The 27,198-nt window shown below is 38.0% G+C and overlaps 2 protein-coding genes across 6 annotated transcripts in view; one reads left to right on the top strand and one right to left on the bottom strand.

Annotated features, from left to right (window-relative positions):
* The window catches only part of RASGRP1 (RAS guanyl releasing protein 1), a 77,951-nt gene extending 61,769 nt beyond the window's left edge, over positions 1–16,182 (top strand). For 4 of the 5 annotated variants that reach the window (XM_005559138.5, XM_045395272.3, XM_005559137.5 and 1 more), the window contains 7 exons: positions 1,232–1,336; positions 2,189–2,298; positions 3,305–3,449; positions 4,453–4,489; positions 5,635–5,787; positions 9,843–10,228; positions 13,577–16,182. In XM_005559138.5, the coding sequence (XP_005559195.3) occupies positions 1,232–1,336; positions 2,189–2,298; positions 3,305–3,449; positions 4,453–4,489; positions 5,635–5,787; positions 9,843–10,228; positions 13,577–13,711 (1,071 nt within the window). In that variant the 3' untranslated portion in view covers positions 13,712–16,182. The remainder of the gene's footprint in view (positions 1–1,231; positions 1,337–2,188; positions 2,299–3,304; positions 3,450–4,452; positions 4,490–5,634; positions 5,788–9,842; positions 10,229–13,576) is intronic. The other variant, XM_005559139.5, reaches the window with a different exon arrangement.
* FAM98B (family with sequence similarity 98 member B) overlaps positions 16,015–27,198 on the bottom strand; it is a 34,918-nt gene continuing 23,734 nt past the window's right edge. Inside the window, exons 7-8 of the mRNA XM_045395274.3 lie at positions 22,717–22,884; positions 16,015–19,986 (exon numbers count right to left, since the gene is read on the bottom strand). Of these exons, the coding sequence (XP_045251209.2) occupies positions 19,594–19,986; positions 22,717–22,884 (561 nt within the window). The 3' untranslated portion in view covers positions 16,015–19,593. The remainder of the gene's footprint in view (positions 19,987–22,716; positions 22,885–27,198) is intronic.

Raw genomic sequence — 27,198 nt, 5'->3', positions numbered from 1 at the left:
CAGGTCCTTCAGAAGGTGATAGCTCCAAGCATGTTACTGCCCCTAAAGACCTTCCAATGGGACAAGATGTGGAGTGGAAGACAGTGATATTGATGATCTTGACTCTGTATAGACATAGGCCAGTGTGTGTAATTGTTTGTACCTTAGTTTATAACAAAAAAAGTTTTAAAAAATTAAATATTTTTAAAATAGAAAAAAGTTTGTAGAATATGGCTGCAAAGGAAATAACTTGTACAGCTATACAATGTGTGTTTTAAGCTAAGTGTCATAACAAAAGAGTAAAAGTTAAAAAAATGAAAAGCTTTTACAGTAAAATAAGGTAATTTATCATTGAAGAAAAAAATTTAAGAAACTTAGTGTAGTCTAAGCTTACAATGTTTATAAAGTATATAGGAGTATACAGTAATGTTAGGCCTCCACATCCACTCACCACTCGCGACTTGCCAGAGTAATTTCTAGTCTTGAAAGCTCTATTCATGGTTAAGTGCCCTGTACAGGTGTACCATTAAAAAAAATTTCTATACCATATTTTTACCTTTTCTATGTTTAGCTATGTTAAGATACACAAATACCATTGTTACAATTGCCTACAGTATTGAGGAATAACCTGCTGTATAGGTTTGTAGCCTAGGAGCAGTAGGCTATACCGTATAGCCTAGGTGTGTAGCAGGCGATACCATCTAGCTTTGTGTAAGTACACACTGTGGTGCTCACACAATGACATAATCACCTAATGACACATTTCTCAGAATATATCCCAGTCATTAAGTGATGCATGACTGTATTTAGAAAAGAGCTTGTCCAGGCTTCAGATTATTTTTCTTGTGTCTTCCTGCCTTTTAGCTAGGCTTTTCCTTATTCACATTTCTACTGCAGAGTGACTGGAGAATAGAGAGGAAGCATAAATGATCCACTTTACTCTGTTGATAGCTCTGACAAAAGGTTGGAGAGGAATGGAGAGGAAATTGCAACTCAGGCAGATTGAGAATTTCAAATTATCTGTAGCTGCAGATAATGTATGTGAAGAGCACTCTGGAAACCGTAAAGCACAGTACCTTGTTAGCCAAAATTATTAGAAGATTTCAGTTGCCTGTGGGTTCTCTGCTCCTCGCCACTGAACATAATTGAATATTGTCCATAAATGTGACTGTCAGGTAGTGGGAAAAGAAGGAGCTACAGGTTATAATACTGCATTGTAGTCACGAGGATTTCTCTAAATATTTCATTTTAGCCACTAACACCTTCAAAGCCACCAGTAGTAGTGGACTGGGCTTCTGGAGTATCTCCCAAACCTGATCCAAAGACCATTAGCAAACACGTCCAGAGGATGGTGGATGTAAGTACAGCGGTGTTTCAGCGCACAAAAGCAAGGCACTGCCTGGCTCAGTTTTGTATGTGGGGCAAAGGGGAGAGGAGAGTACAATGGTAGAAATATAAAGGCAATAATCTTGAAAGGAACCACTTACTTCTCTTACTGTGGCTTTAGAACAATTCAGAAGTTACATTTTGACAATACACACTGGCCTTATATGAAGGCAGTCATGCCTCCTCTTAAAGACCTAGCAGAAGAGCATATGTTTAAAGGTTGTCAGTTGATTCAGGAGTACAGAAGTAATGGGATACATTTGAGTATAGTAAAGGATAATACAGTAAACCTAAAACTGAAAAATTTTGTACTGCTTGATTCAATTCTCTGTGCTAATTGCTGAGGAAGGGGTATATATTCTCATACTTCTGCATTTATCCTTGTGGACAACTCCCGTGTAACAACAGAAAAGAGCATAACAGTGAGAAACAAGAGGATTAAGAGGGGGGACAGTGCACTTCCAACTGGGCTGTTTGTAGAAGCGTCTCAAAGAAGATGCAACTGGAGATGAGTGATGAAAAAAAGGGTAGAGTGAAGGGAGAACATCCTCTGTGCAGTGAACTAGGAGTAGCCAGCATGACAGTATAATTGATGTGCTAATGATTCAAAGTACCTGGCCACCCTCCAGATGCTGCTACCTACAAAGGCCTGAGATGTGACCTGCCACATCTTTGCCACGGCTAAAGGAGCAGGTTTCCCTGTTCCTCTTGTTCATGTTATTAAAGGCTTTTATCCAACTGCCCCAGCTCTTCGTCATCTGATCTAAAGGGAGAGAAGACCGGTTTCTCTTTAGTAATCACCAAAAAAACTCCTTTTTCACAGTCTGTCTTCAAGAACTATGATCACGACCAGGATGGATACATTTCTCAGGAAGAATTTGAAAAGATTGCTGCGAGTTTTCCATTTTCCTTCTGTGTGATGGACAAAGACAGGTGAGGATTTGTACATAGGAAGATGTGGTTATGAGCCCATTGGTGAGAATAGGTTTATAGGTATGTCACTAGAAGCATTTGAAAACTCAGATGTGTTGCTGCTGTGATCACTTAAGAACAGACCATAAAATATGCATGCTTTAAAAAATATTCTGGGCCGGGCACAGTGGCTCACGCCTGTAATCCTAACACTTTGGGAGGCCAAGGTGGGCGGCTCACCTGAGCTCAGGAGTTTAAGACCAGCCTGGCCAACATGGTGAAACCCTCTCTACTAAAAATACAAAAATTAGCCAGGTGTGGTGGTGGGCACCTCTAATCCCAGCTACTCGGGAGGCTGAGGCAGAGAATTGCTTGAACCCGGGAGGCAGAGGTTGCAGTGAGCCAAGATCATGCTACTGCACTCCAGCCTGGGCCACAAGAGCAAAACCCTGTCTCCAAAATGAACAAATTCCAAACTGAACATTCCATAAATCTGCCACTTTAGAAATGGTCAACTATAAATAAAACAGTTTAGTCTTCCTTCTTGCTTTGTCATTACAGATTTTGGGAACCAACTAATACTTATTCATACTTTGCATATTTACTTTTCTCAAGGTTAAATAAATTCTATCTTGGTTGTCTATAGGAAACCAATTGTATGGTTAGTGGGGTCCAGTTAGGTACTGTCTAAAGTCAGAAACTGTAGCATAAGACATTTCCTTCCCTATACACATGTACATTTTACATTGTTTCTTTTTCAAGTCTTATAGATAGTGGTCAAGTTAGTTAGGAAAACCTGGTTTGGCCAAAGAACACCTCTGTGGAAATGACTAATGCTGCCTCACCTACTTACCACATGTCATCTTGTATCCTTGTTAAGAGTAGGGCCCATGGAAGTAATCATAGCACATACCATATTACCACTGAGGATAAAAAGAAAGGTGAGTTTCTAAGGCTACAAGCCCCCCTTGCTACCTGCCTCCATGCCCCGTATACTCACATCCTTGCCTTGGTCATTTGCTGGCAGGGAAGGCCTCATCAGCAGGGATGAGATCACAGCCTACTTCATGCGAGCCAGCTCAATCTATTCCAAGCTGGGCCTGGGCTTTCCTCACAACTTCCAAGAGACCACCTACCTGAAGCCCACTTTTTGTGACAACTGTGCTGGATTTGTAAGTTGTTCTTGGGGTGCTCCAGGGTTGAATTTGGGGAAGAGTGTGGGCTACTTTAACTAAGACAGGCACAGACCTCACAATCCTTATAAACCCATCCCAGCCTAGAGCCCAAACAGACACCTAGAATAACCTAGAACTCAAGCGTGTGGTTTTTACCTGCACTCATTGTCTCTCCCTTCTTCCTGATTGTTTTTTCTTTTCTACTGCATGAGGCCTTAGATAAATGGTACCAGAAATGCTGAATTAGGGATATACTTTTAAAGTATAATATTTATGTGCTGTTTCAAGTGTTATAACAAAGACATATGAGATACCTTCTGTCTTTAGGAGATGATATGGGCTATGCCCCTCCTCCGTTCCACTCCTGACCAATAGTTTCCCCCTAAACCCAGGTCCTGATGCAAGGCTCTATATCCTTCTGTTTGGAGTCCTTAGGAACCTGTTTGCCTGATGATTCATCCATTTCTGGAAAATGTCTGATTCATAAGGCTGCTAGTGAGGGCCAGGCATGGTGGCTCATGCCTGTAATCCCAGCACTTTGGGAGGCCAAGGCGGGCGGATGAGACCCGGAGTTTGAGAGCAGCCTGCCTAACATGATGATAACCCGTCTCTACTAAAATACAAAAGAATTTAGCCAGGTGTGGTGGAACATGCCTGGTGGTCCCAGCTACTTGGGAAGCTGAGACAGGAGAATTGCTTGAACCCAGGAGGTGGAGGTTGCAGTGTGCGAGATCGCACCACTGCACTCCAGCCTGGGCGACCAGGCAAGACTCTCAAAAAAAAAAAAAAAAAAAAAAGCTGCTTCTTGAGAAACTTTGATCAGCATAAACTCTTCTCATGTTTAATTTAAGGTCAGAAGGGACAAGACATGAGAGATAAATGAGGTTTCCTTCCCACTTGAGCTAGAGAGTAGAATGAAGGAAAATAAAGGAATGTCACCTTGTAGCCTCACACCAGATGGATGAATGACATGTGGTACATTCTGTCTCTTGTTTCATAGCTCTGGGGAGTGATCAAACAAGGATATCGATGCAAAGGTAAGACTCAATATTGTTAACTGTTTTTCCTGGTGTATCAGTCCATTCTCACGCTGCTATAGAGAACTGCCTGAGACTGGGTAGTTTATAAAGGAAAGAGGTTTAATTGACTCACAGTTCCACAGGGTTGGTGAGGCCTAAGGAAGCTTACAATCATGGCAGAAGGGGAAGCAAACGCATCCTTCTTCACATGGTGGCAGGAAGGAGAAGTGCTGAGCAAAAGGGGGAAAAGCCCTTATGAAGCCATCAGATTTCATGAGCAGTCACTCACTATCGTGAGAACACCATGAGGGTAACTGCCCCACGATTCAATTACCTCCCATCGGATCCCTCCCATGACACATGGGGATTATATGGGCACTACAAGGTGAGATTTGGATGGGGGGACAGAGCTAAACCATATCACCTGGTCTTAAGAGTCCCACCTCTAAAACATTTTTTTGCCCGTAGTAGTTGTCCATTTAGTCCACAACTTCTCAGCAGAGTTCAGAGTCTCATCACCAAAGTGGTTTCCTAGGACACCCTCGGTGAATGACCACCACACCGAAGAGAGAAATGCCCGGTTGCACAGTTAGGCAGTTTCCCTTTATCAAATCCACTTTCTGTTGATGTTGGCCTAGAACAGGGATGGCTGGTAGGAGATGGTGCTCCCATATAGTCATGGAAGGGTGGGTCCCCAGTGAAAAGGATAGAATCTCTTCTGGAACAGAAGATAAACAATTACTAAAGGCCTTTTATCATTCAGGACATAACTGTCCTTCCTTGTGACTAGGAGAATTCAGGAGTGAAAGAAAGGAAACCTTTTACTGCAGGAAAGAAAATAAGACCTAACAGCTGAGCGTTTCCAGAGGGTCTCACTAGAGTAGGCAGAATGTGTGGGATACCAGGACACCATCTCTTCCCTCCAAGGTATCAGGATACTGCTTCTGATGCTGAGACTCACTGATAAGGGCTACATTAAGAATGTGAGCTCTGGGCTTCACCAAGTGAGAAGAATGCTAGCTTCATTAGGAATGTTGTGTCTTAGCTCCAGAAGATAGAACAGACATGTGTGACAAGACAGCACTGCATGAATTTGGTTGTGAGACACACTGGGGAAGAGAGAAAAGTGAAAGACTTTTTGACCCAGGATGTCTTGTCCACAGACTGCGGGATGAACTGCCACAAACAGTGCAAAGATCTGGTTGTGTTTGAGTGCAAGAAGCGAGCCAAGAACCCAGTAGCTCCCACAGAGAACAACACCTCTGTGGGGCCAGTGTCCAACCTTTGCTCATTGGGAGCCAAAGATCTGCTCCATGGTAAGTAGGCACTGGGAACATTCATCTTGGAAAGTGAAGTAGGAAGCGAAAAGTTTTAGAGGAGGAAAGACTACCTCATGACTCTATGTTAGAGTTTAAATTTAACCTCAACAGCTAGGCCAGGGCTGACTCCTCCCCCAGTTTTAGATTTTAGCTCCATGATGCCCATGTCTCAGACTTGAGGTGTGAGAACAGCAGAGTCCTAGTTAGGCATAAAAATCAGCAGGTACTTACTGAGCAGCTACACCAAGCTCAGATACTGACTTCTGGCCAGGATAGTCCCTCAAGTTAACAGTTAACTATCCCACCCTATCCCCAGCTCCAAACCCAGAACAGTGATAGACAGAATATGTATGTACATGCACATGTATGTGTGTGTATATATAATGTAAATTCACATACAAAGTATATAAATAACATTAAAAGGCACAGTGCATTCAAAAACAAAGACACACATCTCACAGGTCAGACATGTACTAGAAACACACAGCAAGGAGTAGATGCGAAAGCTACTGGTCTGCTTGGCTGCATGTCTAGAAGCAAGTAGAGGCAACTGCGAATTTGATTGCTGCATAGTAACAGAGACCACCTATGCATGAAAGGTGACCAGAACCAGACTTACTGCTTAAAATTGAGAAGGAAAAATCCAATGCTTAAAAAACTGTGACTATCACTTAGCAGCGGGAAGCAGACTTAGCCACAGGCAGTCTTCTAGTAGCTGAGTGACTGTCTATGATATCCCCAATTTTTCTCCAGGAGAGGAGCCCCAAGCCATTAATTTAAGACCAGGTCCTAGTCTGGAGGACCCTGAGGGGCCAGGTAGCAGTAATTGTTGAAATTCTAGAAACAGAAGGCTAAATATAGAAAGGAAGGGTGGGGGGCAAAACTCCCACTCACATGGAGCTTGCAGATTAAAATTCCATATCATACAAGAAAAATCCTAGGACTAAGCCAAAACATTCAACATTCAAGAAATAAACTAGCAAATTCACTTATGTTAAAATGCAAACAACAGTACAATAAGGAAATGACTTTAAGTATGTTTGAGATGCCCCAGATCTAAAGTGCAAAGCAGCAGAACAGACTGTCTCTGTCTTCATGGAGTAGGTCTAGTTAGGGGAAGACAATATATAAATACAGAGCAGTTTAGAAACAATGCAAGACTATGTGCTAAGAACCAAATAGGTTGCAGTGACAGCAAATGACAGGAGGACATAGCAGAGAGATCGCTGTACTGGGGCTGTTGGGACTTTATGCAGAAGGTGGAATTTCAGCTAAGTATTGAAGGAAGGGTAGAATTAAGTTATGGGAGGAGGGCAGAGCACATTCCAGATAGGATGTACAGTAGGAGCAAAAGGCCAAGGGCAGAACAGCTCTAGTACTCTTGAGATAGTGAGCAACAACAACAAAAAAAGGTGTTAAGGCGATTTAGGTAAGAGATGAAGTAGAAAAATGAGACAGTCTAGAGAGTCTTAAATGACAAGTGCCTGTCTATATGATAAAATGAGGAGCTATTTAAAAAAGAGTAACATGAAGGGCTTGTTGGGGAGGGTTGGGGCACAAGGCTTCATAGTGCTATACTAGGCCCTGATTTCGGAGCTGGCTGGTCAGCCAGCATGTCAAAACACTGATCACCTTGACTAACTGAAGAACATACAGGTCTTCAGCCAAAATCCAATGCTTATTAGGTTAGTGCCAGTTTAATATAAGAAGCCATGTAACTTCTAATTAGAACCAAAAAGGGAAATAATAAATGAGTTTATTTATATAAAGCACTTAAAATCGGGTTTAACACCTATGTACCATATGTTAATATCATTACTCTTTTGAAATAAGCTCCCTAAAGTGATAAGGCCACTATAGTTACAACAGATGCCTAGAGAAAACTTTAAGTCCATATAGTATACATTCTGCATTTGAAGCATTTCTAATGTTCAGTAGTATATATCAATATGCATTTGTTGATCATTTAGATCAAAGCTTTAGTGCTTTACTTCCATGTAAGAAATGCACATTCCTTTTTATCACATCAGCCAAGTACAAATTTTCTGCTGTCTTCCTAAATCCTTCCCCTTATTATCTATCTAAACACAGGCTGACTTCAAACTTTTGGGATGTTTTGTTCTTAGGGGGAAAAAATCCTCTCAGGGTCTTAGAAAGAATATGCTAATCAACTAAGGATTTGATGTTCAACTTTTAACAAAAATCACAAACACCATTGTGAAAAATAGGCCTAATACCCTATATTTCATTCATGCACTCTGTATTTTCAGAGTTACACATAACCTTAGGGCACCACAATTCTGTCACATAAAATGCAGATTTTCAAGTGGCAAAGGTAGCAGAGAACAGCCTGAACCTGAGACCTCAAAAAGGAATCCCTGAAGGGGCTGCTGTTAGAGATTTCTCCTCTCCAGGCCATCTCTCCTCTTGCTCCAAACCCTGCCCCACACTGGTAAGAAAAGTAATTTTCAGGAAGTAGACCAACAGGTAGGATAAACATACATGTATCATGGGCAACAAAATGAAAATTACTATATTATTATAAAGTTGCTAAAAGTCAAGGTCTATTTATAATGGCAAAAATGACTATTGGATATCATCTATTCTTAGTTGTTTCCACCTCATTATTATCTGGGATGGTATCTGCTTATCAAATCAAAATTTCCAGTGATTTCTTTTAGCCCATTACTATCTTTCTCAATCTCATCAACTTTCACTTTCTTGAAACTTGTACCTCTCCTAATTTCTATAACACTGTGGTCTCTCAGGACTCTTCCTGCAATTTGAAGGGCTTGCTGTTGCTTTTTGTTCTTATTGCTTTCTTCCTTTTGCTCCTCAAAGTGTATACTGCCCAAATTTCTGTCCCAAGCTCCCTGTATGTCTAGGAATTCAACCTAAGTAATGGACGGGATTATAGTCATAATTTGACAATTTATGTTTGGTAAAAAGAATATATAACTGTATTACAGAAAAGTTGGAAAATAGAGATAGAAAAAAATCATCACCCATAACACTCCTCCAAAAAAGACAATAATTATTTTAGGGTGACCATAACAATTTAAATATTTGAGCACTTAAATAACTATGTAATTACAATTTTGAGCTTTAATGGATAAATATTAAATGTTAATTTAAATTGTGTTCTCTTTGGCAAGAGTTAAACTAGGATCTTTGTAAGATTTCTAGTTTTACAACTGGTTGATTCTGGTCAAATACTAATTAGAAAACTTTTTTTGTTGTTTTTTAAAGCCATCTTGACTATACTAATCCCGTGTCTTCAAAGTCAGACCATCCAATGTTTTAATTACTGCTGAGTCTTTCCAAAAAGTAAACTGAGATGGTCTGCAGCTTATCTTAAAGCCTATGTATCACTCACCTCAAATGCATCTGCTCTTACTCTGCTTTTCCAGGAATTACTTCTTATGGCTAACATTACTAAGCTGGGTCCTGGGTAGCGGGTCTTAGTTGAAGAAAACCCGAGAAACTTACCTTTTTCCTTTCAGTATCAAACAAGGGCAATACATTTTAAGGTACATTTCCACAAAGCTAAAACTTCCTTCTCATGGTTAAGCTGTGCCCATTGTATAAACGGGTCCCCAGAGAGTTCTTATCTGTTAGAGGGTATCTGTATCAAGACTGAGACACGAATGCTGAGGGTTCCCAAATTTCAGAGTCAAAAAAAAGTATGTATGGAGCATTTCTGTCTATGTACTGTTCTTATTCTCTTTATTTTATGAAATTCTATAGCACTGAGGCAGGAGCTTCAACTTACCTCCAAAAACAGAAACCCTCTAGGCAACCCGTGTGCAAACAGAAGAAAATGCTCTTTCTCAGGGTGGATGTAGCTTGACACCAGTGGCCATGTCTTGGCCAGCAAAGCCCCTGGATTTCAGCCCTCACTTACCCCCTAAATTGGGTGCCTGAAAATGGGTCCTCTTTGAACATATGGAACTCCTGTAACAATAAGAAAGGTCACATTGAAACTAATGTCTCAGTCTTGAGTCTCTGCTTTCCTGAGCCAGAGTACTAGCATGTCCTGTATCTTCCTACAGCACCTGAGGAAGGACCTTTTACGTTCCCTAATGGGGAGGCTGTGGAACACGCTGAGGAGAGTAAGGATCGGACCATCATGCTGATGGGAGTGTCCTCACAGAAGATTTCTCTTCGGCTGAAGAGGACTGTTGCCCACAAGGCCACCCAGACTGAATCACAGCCTTGGATTGGCAGTGAGAGCCCTTCAGGTCCCTTTGTGCTGTCTTCCCCAAGGAAGACAGCCCAGGATACTCTTTATGTGCTTCCCAGCCCCACCTCTCCATGTCCCAGCCCGGTCTTGGTCAGAAAGCGGGCTTTTGTCAAGTGGGAGAATAAAGACTCCCTCATAAAATCAAAGGAGGAGCTCCGTCACCTGAGACTGCCTACCTACCAAGAGCTGGAACAGGTACCTTCCTTTTCCTTTTCCTTTTTTTCAGACTATCATAGAGAAGTGGAGCCAAACCAGGACAGAGCATGGAAACTGAAGATTCAGATCCGGCTGATTACAAGCAGTCTAAAACAAAAGAGGAGGAAGGGAGAAATGGGGGAGGGGGAGAGAGGGAGGGAAGGAAGAAAGGATGGATTGATTCCAGCTTCCTCACAAGCCACTGGGGGCCTTGGTTCACATTACACAACTAGCACAGGCTATACAGGGCTCCCCGTCACCACACAGGTGGTGGCATTTCGGAGTGCTGGTGCCAGTGCCCAAAGCACTGTTTACTAGGCTCATGGAGAAAAACCACAGTATCTACTGGTCAGCTTTACTGTGCTGACACCACTCCTTTTCTAGATGGAACTAAAATGAACTTGCCTAAATCCTCCTTCCCTAGAGGTCTCCTTAGTATGTTCATCAGGGTTATGGTTTGGGATCATTATGGTTACCTAAGCATCTTTCTAAGAGAAGTTAGTGATCTTAGTTCTACAGCAACAACAGTAAGAGAAAGGTGAGTGTATTGTGGCTCACCATAGAAAATGCCTCCCTCCCAACATAAACGAGGAGAATCTTTTCTAACACATCAGGGAATATGCTGATCTTTTACACATATTAGAATAGTGAAAGCAACAGTAGCAAGCAAATGCACAGTTGAATATAATATAGAGCAATATAATGTATAAAATATTAACAATTATGACAACAGGAGCTGCTTTTCAATGTTAGGCTCACAATGTCCTAATTACCAGGTACCTAACAGAGACAATGGAAAAGACAAAATAAAGTTTACCAAGGAAAGGAGAACAAGAGTTTGGAAACATGGTACCAAGGCTTGAGAGAAGGGAACAATGACATTAAAAATAGGAAAACAGGGCTGGGCAGCATTTTGGGAGGCAGAGGTGGGTGGAACACTTGAGGTCAGGAGCTCAAGACCAGCCTGGCCAACATGGTGAAACCTTGTCTCTACTAAAAATACAAAAATTTAGCTGGGCATGATGGCAGGTGCCTATAATCCCAGCTACTCAGGAGGCGGAGGCAGGAGAATCACTTGAACCCAGGAGGTGGAGGTTGCAGTGAGCTGAGACCAAGCCATGGCACTCCAGCCTGGGCGACAGAGTGAGACTCCATCTTTAAAAAAAAAAAAAAAAAAAAAAAAAAAAAAAAAAAAAAAAAAGGAAAGTAGGAGATGGGAACAGCAGAAAGAAGAAGAGCCAACAGCCAACTGTTGAGATACTCAATTCTGAAGGTTCAATCATGACTATACTTTTTGAGTATACAACTCACAGGGCTGGCTCAAGAGGTTACCTATAATTGGTAAGAACCTACTGTCCCATGGCATAGTAGTTTCTTACTTACAGGTAACTAAGCCATTTTAGAGACAGGGAAGCAAGGACACATTAATATCAACACTACTATTCACTTTATTAGAGGAGAAGGAATGCCTTTCTGGCTCTTCCCAAAAACATCAAGGTTTGCACTGTGTTTCTGGAGACCTGTCAGTGCAAACACAAAACCAATATCCAGCTAGTAGATTCCTTATATAGTTCTATATTCTACAGAGTGAAAAACTGTCCATGAGGGCTTCAGGATTCCCTGCATTGTCCTCAATGCTCTACCTTTCCTGTCAGACCCCCAGAAACTGAATTAGAGAAACATGTGAAGAAACAAGTTAGACAACGTATGTGGAACTCTTGATTTGATGCTTGGTACAAAGAACATAATATTAAGAGAAACATATGAAAAAAGAACAACGGATTTTCTGGATGAATGGTACCCTCTTGCTCAGAGTTATCGTTAAGATGTGCTGTAAAAACCAAGTCAGAAGGTGGCAAAACGTGGGTTAGACAAACCCCTTCCTCTTTAGGGACAGAAACTGCCAAATGCAACTTTTAAAACGATGAAAGAAACCTCAAAAAATGAACTCAATAGAATAGAAAGAACTTTGGTCTTGGAGGCAAAGATTGGGGTTTTCAGTCCCAGACATTGCTTACACCAGCTGTGAAACTCTACAACCTATTTGGTCCTTGTGAAATACAGGGCTGGGATTCCATGTTCTGTAAGGTTTGCCTCAAATCTTGACATTTGACATGCTGATGAAAGGGAAAAACGTGGTTGGCAACAATGCTTTGAGAAGTGGCTTGCAGGAAGACTAGAATTCCTACTCAGCAATATCAGAGGCAGTAAACCCTCTCACCATGTTGACCACCACCTCTCTTTACTCTTTAGGCTTGTCAGATAGACCTAAGGTCCAGAATTCACTGTGTGCATTTTAGAGGAACAATTATGTGTCCCACTTTCCCATTAAGTATAATCCTTACAATGACTAGTCTATGTGTAATTCAACAGTCCTATCCATAATAACTAGTCAAATTGTCAGTATTTACAATATGTAATGTAAATTAATAAGTATTAATAAATATTACATATTAAGTATAATGCACCACTGAACCAGCACGGGACAAAAGCAAATAAAAGCTTTTATGTTTAGATATACCAGGGTTCAACTCTGCAGTTTTATACTATATGGCAACATTTTCCTTTGTAAGACTGGAGGTATACCACCTATTTTCAGGGTGTTTGTGAAGGTGAAGGTATTCCATTATCATGTCACACAGTACAGGCACATAGCAGGTGCTCAATATCATACAGCAGCTAAGACAGCTATCTACATAATTCAGATTGAGAAACAACCCAGTGTATCCCAAATTACCCAGACACTGTCTATATATAATATTCTCTTGGAGTAATCAGTATAGGATAATATAAGAACACTGGACTCAAAATCAGAAGACTGGAAATCAACCGTTGGCTCTATAATGATACCACTACAAATGAGATCACTAAATCTCAACTTGGAGGGGGAGTAAAATTCTTAACGTCATCAAAAAGTTACATTTGTTTTCAGTAATTTGTGGGGAAAAAACTTAGATAAAATTAACTAACACCTCGCAGGAAAGAATTCTCAGTTATGCTTTCACGGCTCAGACCTGATCAGAGACAGTTTCTGCCAAGTTGAGATCTCCCGCGAGAAAACATCCAAAAGTTTTGTCATTATCTACCTATTGCTCGGAAATGGTTTATTCTGCCTGCTAACCACTCACAAACTTTGATATGATAACAAAGACTAACTGCTGCTTACAAATGCTCGTTTGATATTTAACTTGCTATTTTCTATTCAGGGCAAAATAACTATCTTGAAAATAGTTTTTAATTCTCAGCCACAGTGAATAAGAGATGCCAATCAAAAGTAGCTCTCAATTTGTAATTCATCTGCTATTCATTGCTGCTTTATTAACATACCTCATTCTCCTTTCCCTTTAGGAAATAAATACTCTGAAAGCAGATAATGATGCCCTAAAGATTCAACTGAAATATGCACAGAAGAAAATAGAATCCCTCCAGCTTGAAAAAAGCAATCATGTCTTAGCTCAAATGGAGCAGAGTGACTGTTCTTAGCCCAGAAACTCAAGTAGCACAATCTGTAGATGAGTATAGTGGAGATCTCATTTCCTAAACTGTAACACACAGACCTGAGGAACTTTAGATTGACCAGCTTTAAAACAGTACTTTAAAAGGAAAAGCCTGTTATTGTTTATTTACCTAAAAGATTCCTAATGTGCAGCATTGTTTTTCAGTCAGTTGACTCAAAGGGGGAAAACTAAAGAATGCAAAACCTTTGCTATTCACACCACTGACGTTCATCCAAAGTATGCGATCTAAAAGTATGCGATCTAAAAGTATGCGATCTAAAACACGACTGTCGCTTTCTTACAAAGGGGCATCTCAGTGGCCTGCCTGGCTGATTCGTCCTTAAAACTAAAATCTCTGGAAAATGTATTTGCTTCTTACCCTGTGTTTTCTGCAAACTGACTTATTTTGTTCCAGCCAAAGCTTGCTAATAATAGAAAACTACCCATATTCCAAAAGTAGATTTCCTCTGTATCCCAGCATACTTTGTGAACCTGGCTCCTTCTTTACTACCTCAGATCTAATCAACTAGCCTATGTACCCTCCTTCCTCACTACAGTCATAACACACGAGCATATCTACCTAGAAGCGAATTTCTACCGATGTAGCCACAACTTTTTAGAGGCCTATTAAACATGACAGCATCCAATTGCAGGTCAACTCATAGTTGTAGCCTTGCAACTTAACAGTCATCATAAAATAAGTAATCAAATTAGGTACCTGGAAACGTAGTTATTACCATCTCATATTACTGTCTAATTAAAATAAACCTAACGCAAACATGTTTGTCCTTATATATTCTACAGTGGATAGAATTAGGAATTGATGGCTTTAAAAAAAAAAAATCTATGAAGAGTCTGTTTAACTCTTCATGTTCCATCTTCATCTCTGAAGTAAACTATTTTGAAAGTCCTCTTTTTTAACTGAATTTGTGCTTAACTGTCTTCACTATTAATACTATTTAGAAATAAGCTAATTGGATCAGTGGCTTAAATAACAGCTGACTGTGTGTACATATGTATATAATATGTATATACAATATCAGGCATGCATGTGGCTTGGAATTTTGTTTCCTCCCTAAAATGTGGAAGTGAATAAAACAAGTTTTAGTCATTTATACAAAGTCACAAATATAAAGTTCAGTTTGTCACAAGATGAAATTGCTCACAAGGTAAAATTGTATTGTTTGGCAAAATCACAAGTAACAATCCTGTGAGTTTTCTATTATGCAGGTTAATAATAAATGGGCTCATTTAGTTGCCTGGGCAACTATTCACAAATTCATTTGTCAGCCTCTTTTTAGTTCTCTTAAAAAAAAAAAAACAACATATGATCATTTTCCTTTTTGGGGGTACTTAGCTTCCATGCCTATTAAGTCTGCTACTAGACTGACTTGAAATTCATAAACAAGTTGTCCAATTGCCAAGAATATGTTAACAATTAAAAGTTCCAAACCTAAAGCCAATAGCACCAAGTCTTCATAAGAATACGAAGTATATATACAGTATTGCTTACCTGGAGGATTCAGATCATTTAGGAATTCTCTTTGATGAAAGGCCAGTTCCCATTTGCATTCCTCCTTGCACTGAATTTTAGTAATGTAGAACTAGCTTGTAGTTAGTGTTTCATTATATTATAAAGAATCATTTTATACACATATTTACCCTTTTCCAAATTTAAACTCAGAAATACCCAAAGCAGGCCTGCTTAGGCCCACTACCTGGCATATAAAATTAATAGTAACACTTTGTTATTTGCTTTTTATAGGACAAACATGAGTTAGGACAAACTCTAAAATTCATATTCTGCACTGTTCTTCTTTTCCTTTTATATAGACCAAAGACGGTATACTCCAATTTTTTAAAACAGTCAAGGAACACAACTTTTTTCATTCTTCCTACTCTGCATTCAAAATAAAGATCCCCAGTTTTTATATAAATAATCTATAGGGATTCAAAAGGTCGCAGTCCCCTTAATTAGTCAAATTAGCAATGGCTAAACAGTATCCAGTACTGCAGAATTTATCACTGAAATGGATAAGAGGAAACAGTTTCATGACAGGTTTTTACAGTCCAGCAAGGGGCAACGAGGTATAGTATACAAGTTAATAGTATTTGCGTTGAGCAACATGGGGCTAGAGGGATCACAGAAATAATAAGAAAATAAAAGCAAGGTTTTGGCTTATCAAGCCGAGTGCACATTTTTGCATCTCACACGACTTTAGTTTGGCCAGGTATTTATCTGCCAAAACAAGGACAAATCTTGTTTTATTAACAGCAGGATCACTTCTCTTTTTCTTTGCTGACTCACCTTTTTACTGACCCGTTGTGAATTTCTGTCTAAAAATGTATAATATAGAACTGCAAGAAAAAAACAAATGTACAGATTGTAAAGTTTTTTGATACCTAATGTAAGTTTTCTTTGTGTAATATTTATATGATAAAAGACATTAGGATCCCTACAACATAAATGTCTTGTGTTTCTTCTACTTCGTGACCATGTAAACACTTTACCTGAATTTTTACTATAATCCACAGCTAACACCACTCCCCTATTCTATTAATCAAATTGAGTTTTCCTAGAAGGAAAGGCACAGCAGCTATTCAGTTTAAAATTTTCTAAATCTTTTTACAATACAAAGAAGTAACACTATAGAAATATTTGATCTCTTTCCATCTTATTCATAACTTACAGTGGTCCCCAAATATTAAGTCTATAAATACTTAACATTAAAGGAGACAGACTTGAGGTTGTCCCTTCTCTGTGGCTTTTAATTCCACAGTTTCATCTAAGCAAAATAGCAAGTAAAGAAGAGATCCTTTGAAGCTATGTATAAAATTGGTAACGACAGCTCAATCCAGGTTACAGACCTACTCAGGGCAATTTATTTGTAGTCATGATTATTTAGAATGATCAGACATAACCACAATTTTCCCTTAATCGCCAGCTAATTTTTGTTTAACCAAACCAATGGAGAGAGAGGAAACATTTCAGTCAAATTCCTCTGTGGAATGCATTCTGGAACATTTAGATGGGTGTGTATTTATCATTTGGGCAATTCATAATACTTCATACAAAATAATGAAGTCACACTGACTGCCTGATCCTGAAGGCGAGATTAAACTGCCTGCTCACCTCCCCCATTTTCATCCCCACATTGCTCTCACCTGTGCTCCTTCCAAGGTATAGATAGTATCACTGCTCAGGACATTTTTCTGGTCACAAATTTTTTTTAGGTTGTCATGCCGCCTCTTGTCACAAATACAGGTAATAAGATGTTTTTTATTTAAAGTGTTTTCCTTTTTCTGTTTAATGAGGCAAGGTTTCCCTGATCTGCAGAACAAAAGTAAGTTCAAAGAAAACCCTTGTTTCCCTTTGGATGCGTGCTTATGAGTAATAGTGTGGTGATTATGTATAGACAGAATACATGCTCTTTATATGGTCCAAAGGAAAGATGACTACTTTAGGCAGAAATTCCCAGTAAGATCATGTCTATATGTGCTATTAGATACCAGGCTGGACAAAAAGAGAAGAAAAAGGGGAAGGACAATGAGGTAATTAAAAAATGAAATTGAGAACCAGGCAAACAAGAATGAAAAGGAGATATCAAAAAAAGTGTTAGATTTTAGGAAGCAGTAGCGTGCCATTCATCATACTCCATGGTGTATTGCACTCAATTTATAAAATATTTTCACACTATGGCCTTTCACATTAAGGCCCCAGATCTCTTTCCTGCTATTCTAGATACTGCTCAGCAAACTGTTCTACAAAAGAAGTTTTTACTGAACAAAGATTATCAGGAAAATCCCACTTTACAGGAGAAAGAGTAAAATATTAGAGTCTACCTGATTCAGCTTTTCATTCAATTAAGGTTTATAGGATGTGTACATAGGAGTGGTTTCAGCTCCAACATGATTCCAGGAGCAAGTGCTAAACTTTGATAGGAAATAAGTGATTGCAGTGAATAACGCAAGCAGCGCTCCTATAAAGGTACAAAGAAATCTTAACGGAAAATCTAATGAAACTGATGAACTGTTGTTTCTGCCATATTTATCATAAACCTTTAGTGGTAAAAAAGTTGAAAGTAGTTGTAAATCTCTTTCATCAGCAACTAATGCTACCAAAAAAGAAATGAGGCAGAAAGTAAAGGTTTTAAATGAAGATTTTTAAATAACTTTTGAAATATTTTACTCAAATATTTTCTGAAAATTTTTTAAAAATTATTTTTCAGAGTTCATAACTACTGATAAAGGTATTTTCTTAATTATGGAAAGTCTTTTTTCAGCTATCACAAATGACATTATATCTTTTCATTAAATATACACACACAAAAAATAACCAAAAAATTTTATATTTTCCTACCTTAAACACATTTCTTCAGAGGGTTAGCTTGAAAAATACATGTCTAAGATTACAGAATATTCAATAGTTACTTTTAAGGTTTTAACATTATTTTAGATTTTACCACAGAGTTTACCAAAAAAAATAACAACAAAAAAACTTGCTAAACATCAAATACCACTTGTCCACTGGGAACAATTCAGCTTTCTATCAGTTGAGTTGGTTGGATCACATTAAGTTGTTATGCACAGGTATTGACCAGAAGCCTACAATGCGATACAGATTTTACACTGAGATTGAAAAAATTTACGGGACCAGCTCTTTTTCTCTAACTCTCTACACTAAGAGAAAAATACATTACTTGCCCTACATCTTAAGGCATTCAAATAGGCCCTCTATACGTTTTTAACAAATTGTATTTGTACTTAGGTCTTTATGAAACAACCCGAGATGACGCTAAGTGTCTCATTCCTCATTTGACAAATGAGGACAAATCACTCCTTGAGAACTAAGGTCATTTCAATCCACAGCACCCCTGACCTAGTGCCATGATTCAGATTCACAACTCTTGATAGCTAAGACATTGACTGCTCCAACTAGCAAACCACATATAGCCATTCCCTAACTTTGTGTTTCCCAAATCTAGCTGTGAATCAGAATTACCAAGGGATGCCTTAGCCCTACCCTTGATCTACTGAAGCAGGAAATTACTGCCTTAATTCTGTGTGATACAGGTCAGCCTGTCTTTTAATATTTGGATATCAAAAGTGAGAGCATATATGATGAAGAGACCAGTTTATAGGACTATTTCTCACACCATCATGTGAAGCTGGTATGTATCTTTGCTCCATTAAAGTATTTCTGACCTCAATCTTAAAACTTTGCTTTGTAAAACAAAATCATGCAGATTTCAAATCCAATTAGAAAATAAGTATGTACAGTAAAAAACTTGGGCTTCAATTAGTGAAACTTTAACAGAAACACGGCTAGAGAGGAATCTCCTCCTATAAGAGATAAAAATGATTCACAACAACTGCCTACTAAATACAACTGGAAGTGCCTTTCCCTATTTTGTAAAATCAAATGAAAAACCCACAAAACACATCCACAGCAATAAAGGTGAGGCAAGGGTCTATATTCCTTTCCATTACAGGTGGGGTCATTTATATGTCTAAACCTGAACAAAATACAGGTAACAATCTAAATTCAATCATGACAATAAAATACTTTCCATTTTCCAAGTTTGATGGTATTATTTACATTTTAAAAAATAATTTTTGTTCTTTTGTTTTTTAAAAAGACACAACATGCTCAAGGGTACATAGAATATGGAAAAAGTCTTCACTTCATTTGAGAGATCAACTGGTAGTAAAAAACAATGTTCTTACATATTAACAATTCAAGAATGGTATCACCAGGGAGTCTAACATGGTGTTTACTTCAAAGATGATATTCAAGTATGTTATTTAGAACACTATGTCTAATGTATCTATAAAGAAGCAAGCACTGCTATCTGATTTTTGTAGTTTTTAGTATCTTCTATATCCACCACCACCACCACCACCTCCTCCTCCATATGGATCTCCGTAGCCTCTTCCACCATAGCCCCCTCTTCCACCATAACCCCCTCTTCCACCATAATCTCCCCTGCCTTGGAAACCTCCTCTACCACCTCCTCCTCCTCCCCCCCACCCTCCTCCCCCTCCCCCTCCCCCACCACCTCCCCAACCTCCTCCACCCCCCCAGCCACCTCTTCCACCCCCACCCCCACCACCTCCTCTACCACCACCTCCACCACCACCACCCCAACCACCCCTTCCACCGCCGCCTTCTTGTCTCTTTTGCCAAGGGGGCATTTCTGGGGGTGGTGGTTCAATTTCATTCGGCCGGCCTCCCCTGTCAGGCACCCTTCCCATCAGCACCTGTGTGAAGAAACATTTTCTTTTAGTTTCTAATATTTTAAAAGTTAAAGTTTACATAAAAGTTTCAAGTGATGTTGTTTCTAATAAACAGAAGCCAATATTTAAGGACATGAAAGTATCAGACATGGCAATACAATTGAATATTAAAAATATTAAGTGTGGGATAAGGAGAAATCTGTTCATGGATACAAAATCACGGCTAGACAGGAGTAATAAATTCTAGTTTTCTACACCATTGTATGATGACTATAGTTAATATTTAGCTTCAAATAGCTACAAGGAGGATATTGAATGTTCCCAACACAGAGATGATAAATGTTTGAGAGGGATATGCCAATTACCCCTGTCTGATCACTATACATTGTATGTATCAAAACATCACTATGTTCATACATACGTACAATTACCGTGTTTCAGTTTAAAAAATAATTTTACTTCCTGTTTACCAAGTCTGATGAAAAAAGAAAAAAAGAATTTTTAAAAAAAGGAAATATGAAAAAATATAATATATGTGATACAAGACAAATTCCTTAGAATATACATATACACATATATATATTTTTTGTTTGTTTGTTTGAGACAGAGTCTCACTCTGTCACCCAGGCTGGAGTGCAGTGGTGTGATCTCAGCTCACTGCAAGCTCCACCTCCTGGGTTCATGCCATTCTCCTGCCTCAGCCTCCCAAGTAGCTGGGACTACAGGCGCCCGCCACCACGCCCAGCTAATTTTTTGTATTTTAGTGGAGATGGGGTTTCATCGTGTTAGCCAGGATGGTCTCGATCTCCTGACCTCGTGATCCACCCGCCTTGGCCTCCCAAAGTGCTGGGAATACAGGCATTAGCCACCGTACCTGGCCTAGAATATATTATTTTTAAACGATCTGAGAGAGTATTTTTGAAACTTAAAGGCTTAATTTTTTCTCACTTAAATTCGTTTAGCAAATTCTGTAACAAACGTAGTACCCACTTCACTAAGAAGTTTCTTTAGGAAAACATTTTTTTATATATATAACGACATACCTTACATTCATACCATTTATACAACAACAACTCTGGACTTTCCATTGCCATTGATTTGGTAATTGATTATCCAATAAAAGATTATATTCCTAAGCACATTTCATTTCAAAAATCTATGAAGTATATACAACATGGGACCTTAATGAGGTCAGAGATTGATATAAAAACTGTAATTCCAGGTATCACCGCAAAGAGAGAGAAGGATTCCCAATGAACTACTTCTTTTAAGAAACTTAAGCTCACTGACTTTCAGTGATGATAATGCCATGTTATTATAAGGAAAACACAGTTGATATAATTCCTTTACTATGCTTTATAATCCTTTCAAAAATACACTACGGAAGAGTTTAAGTATCCAACCTTCTGTAGAAAGCAGCAGCTTTATATGCCATGAGCAGAGGAAAGATAGCAATAAGAAGGGTGTCATCTGCTCACCACAGACAAGGGGAAGCCAATGGCTTCCTGCTACTGCCTTTCAGGAAGGAAAGTAAAACAGCAACTGCCTCAACCAAAATGACCAGCTAATTATACACTTCCATTGATCCTCTAAATCAAAATCAAGTTTAGGATTTATGTCACAAATGAAAGATAAAAAGTGCAATATCCTCAATGTGAGACAAGGTTCTAAGTATGCAACATTCTTTTAAAGATGGCAATGATGTCCTAATTACCAAATCCAAAAAACAGCCTTTCCTGGTTATTATTCTCACTGGTCTCTCTACCAAACATGGTATGTTGGTGGGCATATGGAGATGCCAGAACTGATCATAAGACTACCCTCAAATAATGAGACCATAAATTATAAACTCAGAAGAGATGGCCAATGTTGCTTACAGAAATAGAACTCTTGATCCAGCAAGACTAAATTATAACCCAATGCAAAATGTTAGGTAATATATTTAAAGAGAGAACACTTTCAGAAGATAGGATTGAGCCACAGTGGAAGCACAGAGGCAAACACTGGTGATGCCTAATTTAGCGATAATTAGAAAAATGACTTTAAAAACAACCATCCTTCTGAAAAGGTATTTTATCTCAAGTTACACTGAGTGAGAAGCGATGCTTTAAAATTATCCAAATCCCTTATTTCTGATTTTTTGCTCTTTTGTAATAAAGTTTGCCATGGTGTGCTCTACCTAAATGAACAAGACATGCCAGTAAAGCTGACATAAACATACTAAATTAGTTTGTTGTTATTGCTGTTGTAAAGTAAAAAATTCAGTTTCCTTGAGTTTAAGACTACTGTCAGAGAAATTGATGTATACTCCAAATCAGGAAACAGAAGCTCAAAGAGGTTCAGTAGCTTGCCCGGGTCATTTCTGTAAGTAAATGATAGAGCTAGGATGGGACCCAGATTGGTCTGACTCTAAAGCACGAACTCTTCTTTCCCTTACACCAAGGATGTAAGGAATCTGTTAGTACTTGAAACAATTACTTTTTAGAAAGCTGGAAAATAATTCTTGCTAAAGCTTTGACAAAAACAATTCGTAATTCCTCTAATTCAGATAATACTTTGATTTATGAATACACAAATTCAAGTGAATACACATACATACACAAAAATAACATAACTAAGCCTAGACTGAACCCCCCTGCCACTCTTTCTTCTAAATATTTACCAGGACATGAAAGAAAAATAGGTTAAAATTTGTAAAAACATTAAGTAGGATATTATCAGTTCATTTTCCACTGTGCTGAAAGAAACACCAACCTTATTGATGGCACATGCGGTCTTCTCCCGGCTGGTGCCACTACTTGTCCTAATGATCTTGGATAGATCTTCACGAGCAGCAAGTAGATGTGCCATTGTAACTGTTGTCTTGGGTGACAAAGCATAACGTTTAGGCTGATAAATTCTTGCTATATCATCTGTTTTTACCTAAATGACAAAAGGTAAGGAAAAAAGGAAGAAAAATACATTTTAATGAAAGAGCAAAAACAATCATAACCCTTAGAAAGAAAGAAAAAGAGATAAAGAATAAGCAAGGAATTAGAAAAGAGCAAAAACACCCACATATCTGATAATTTAGGAATAATTTAGAACATATAAAATAGACCAACAAGTGTTAAAAATATGTAACTACCAGCAACAACTCACTAAAAAATAACAAAAAAAATTCTATTCATATTAACAAAAAAAAAATAACTAAAAAATAGTTTTACCAAAACCACATACAGGACCTTCAAAAGGGAACATCAGTAAATCTTGCAAACAAAAGGCAAACTTGTATAAATGGTAAGAAACACCAAGTTTCTGTATTGGGACATTAAGTATTATTGTCAGTTTTCCCCAGAATTAACTTATAATCCTACAGAAATAGTTTTTGAGAGAATGAAAACAAAAAAAGAATCTAAAGTTAAATCCAGAAACTCAATATGTAAGAATAACTAAAAGCATTTTGAAGAATAATCCTACCAAATATTAATATGCTATCATACAAAATTATCATCATCTTAACAGTTAACATTTAATGAGCACTTATTAAACGTGCCAGAATGCTGTTCACTTAGTAAGGCATTATTTCTTTAATCCTCAAAATATCCTTTTAGAGTGGTTGGTTTTTATTATGCCCTTTTGCAGATAGGAAAAAAAAATGAGGCATAGAAAGCTTAATTTAGTTCTCCAAAATATAGAGAGAATCCTAGCTCTGCCCACTTACTAACAAAGGCCCACCTGACCCGCAAGCACAGGTCTAGTATAGGTTAACAGTTTGCTATCCTACCTCCATCTAATTAACTAGAACTCGGGAGAAAAAAAAAAAAGGTGGATGAAATAGTATATTGAGACTCAGAGCCTCATAAATCTATGAATGCAATAAATGATAAAGGAGACATCACAGATCAACGAGAAAAGGAAAGGATTATCTTTTAAATGGTGCTGGAATGACCTGGTGGCTATCTGTAATAACAATAATATGGCACACCATATAACAAAGGGAATTCCAAAGAGAATAAAACGTTAACTGAGGTTTAATTTTAAATTTAGAAACAACTACATTACAAAAATTAAAATTTCTATACTTCAAAAGACATAAAACAACATCTACTGACAACTGGGGAAAATATTTTCAACAAATAATTCAACCAGCAAACATCCTTTATATATAAAAAGCTCAAACAAAAGGAAAACAGAATTGTACAGGAAAAAAAAATGGCAAGACATATAAATAAAAGTTTAAAAAAAAGGAAATTCAAATGACTAATAAGCTTATGAAAAAAGTTCAACTTTGTCAATAATAAGAACAGACAAAACAAGTTAGTCTTTTTAACTACCAAGTTAGCAATAAAGAGGCTAAAGTGAGACAACATTTCATTTACCTTACTGACAGGAGTTTAAATTCATATAAACTTAACTGGAAAACAATTTGGCCATGGGAAACGAGAGCATTAAGAGACATAATCTTTGACACAGTAAATTTCCTTTAGGAATCCACCATAAAATTTTACTTTGAAATTTATATATAAAAAATTATACATAGAAACATGCCTGGTATTGTTAATATAGAAAAAAAATGTATAAAATAAGAGAATTAAGTAAATTACTGATCACTGTGATAAAACATAATGCAGCCATAAGGACACTGAAAGAAATTTAGTGCTGTTATATGCTATGACATGGATGAACCTTGGAAACATTATGCTAAATCAAAGAAACCAGAAGCAGAAGCCACATATTGTATGATTCTGTTTATATGAAATGTTCAAAGGCAAATCAACAGAAACATAAAGTATAGTATAGTAATAGTTGCCAGGGCATGGAGGTAGGGAGTATTGGGAATGACTGCTGAGAGGTAGCTATGTCATTTTGGGATGATGGAAGTGTTATGGAATTACATATAGGGTTATACAACACAGTGAACAGACTAAAAACCACTGAATTGTATACTTTGGTATATTTTGGCCAGGCACAGTGGCTCACTCCTGTAATCTCAGCATTTTGGGAGGCTGAAGTGGGAGGATCACTTGAGGTCAGGAGTATGAGACCAGCCTGGGCAACACGGCAAAACCCCGTCTCTATTTAAAAAAAAAAAAAAAAAAAAAATTTTAATTAGCCAGGTGTGGTGGCACACGTCTGTAGTCCCAGCTGCTTGAGAGGCTGCAGTGGGAGGATCGCTTGACCCTCCGGTGGGTTGCAGTGAGCTATGATGATGGCACTGCACTGCAGCCTGGGCAACAAGACTACACCTCAAAAATAAAAATAAAATGGTAAATTTTATGTTAATTATATTGCAAAAAAATTAAAAATTAATTTCAAAAAGGGTACTAAAATAGAGTTTTTAGAGATATTGGAAAATGGTTACAATATATTTAGTGAAAAAGCATGCTATAAAATTACAATCACAGTATTATCTCGATACTAGCTAAACAGTAAAGAAACTACATAATCTTTTGAATAAATGACTATAATCTTTTTGAAGGGCAACTGTGGAGTATGCATCAACAGCCTTAAAATCATTTCCTTTAATCAAGGTATTTCACTTTTAGGAATACATCATGGACATGAACAAAAATTTAGCTGTCAAGGATTTTATTACAGGGTCAAAGAGGCAAAATCAGAGAAAACCTCAGTGTCTATCAATACAGTATATATATGCATATAATAAAATATTGTGCAAAGATTTAAACTGCTGTAGAACAAAGTTGGTAACGGTCACTCAACAATATCGGACACATTTTCCTATCATTAAAATAGGGAGAAAATGATAAAGATATAATAAATTTAACAAGTTTAACAACAAAACTTAGTATACAAAGACATATAATCATATAATCAATTGAAAAAAACCAAATGAAAGGTCAAAACTGATCCATACATAGCCTAAGGAAAATATATTTTTAAAAACCTTCCCAAATAAGAAAAAAACAAAAACACAACCTCCTTGTCCTAAAACATGAGGAAGAAAGACCAAGATGAGACAATAAAATATCAAGATATTTCCTAAAGGAATATTTGCTCAAAGCTCCCATTGAAGTCCAGTTAAGGGGTCAAACATGCCCATGAATCTATGTCACTGAATGTTGAAAGAATATGTCAAAACTCATTTGTTTTGGATTTCTCTGTAATCTTAATGCCAACACTGAAAATATCAAAGTACAGTAGGACAATTTTAATGCCACTACCATTCACAATTTGCCAAATATTCCTAATTCCTTTTTCCTCAATAAAATTCTGTTAGGTTAAATGGAGACCCAACATATATACAACCTCTATTAAGTTTCCAGAGCTCAGTAACGCCGGTGCTTCCCACACATCTGAACTCTATTCCATTTCTTGAGGTCAGCAATCATGTCATCTACTTCGTTGGTAACTTATAGTTCTTAACAGCATCTGAGCTTCTTGCACAAAGCAGTTACTCCAATGAAATACACAGACATCCCTTGGAGTTTATCCTGGTGCACATGCAGAAGTGAATCAGGCTTTAACCACCCAAGAAGCTGATTAGATATTACACACACAAATCTTCTATACCTAATCATAGGCAGTACTGAGATGTTCATCCTGAACCAGGTACATAGTACATGACATATACAAAGTGGTGAATGCTTATTAAAGAAAATGCATGAATGATGATCTTTAATAGCTCTTCTAATCACTCTTCACTTTCCTGTATCTGTCAGGAGTTTGGAAAGAGACTCTATGTAAAACACATGAGAGAGGATTTCTAGGTAAATGAGTCATACTGCAGACACCAAATTATAAAAGGTACATATATCCTAAATTATAAAAGGTACAGATAAAAAGGGAACCAACATTTCAAAACACTCAAAGTCTGTTTGTAAAACAGTCCATGCCTCCAACCCCTGGTGACACCTGCTGCTACTCCTTTCCTGGACAAATTAAAATACAGTATATAGGAAAAAAAAAAAAAAATGAGGTTTCTCTTCCTGAAAAAATGAGCAACTACAAAGACCACACGTTGGCATTAAGAATTGCCACAGCACATCGGCCAGCTCCAAAGTCTGACGTTAATGATCCCTAATAATGACTGTAGTTCCCAACAGGCTTTATCGTGCTTTCCTCTTTTCTTTTTAAGAGACTGTGACTCGCTATGTTGATCAGGCTGGTTTTGAACTCCTGGCCTCAAGTAATCCTCCCAGCTCAACCTCCCAAAGCGTTGAGATTATACGTGTGTGCACAGCACCTGCCCTCCCACCCCAACTGCCTTTATTATTAGAGACAGAGTCTTGCTCT

This window comes from Macaca fascicularis, chromosome 7 (assembly GCF_037993035.2).
Source record: "Macaca fascicularis isolate 582-1 chromosome 7, T2T-MFA8v1.1".
Classification (NCBI taxonomy): Eukaryota; Metazoa; Chordata; class Mammalia; order Primates; family Cercopithecidae; genus Macaca; species Macaca fascicularis.
Note: the sequence above shows the minus strand (reverse complement) of the source record. Positions and strands in the feature narration are given on the sequence as shown.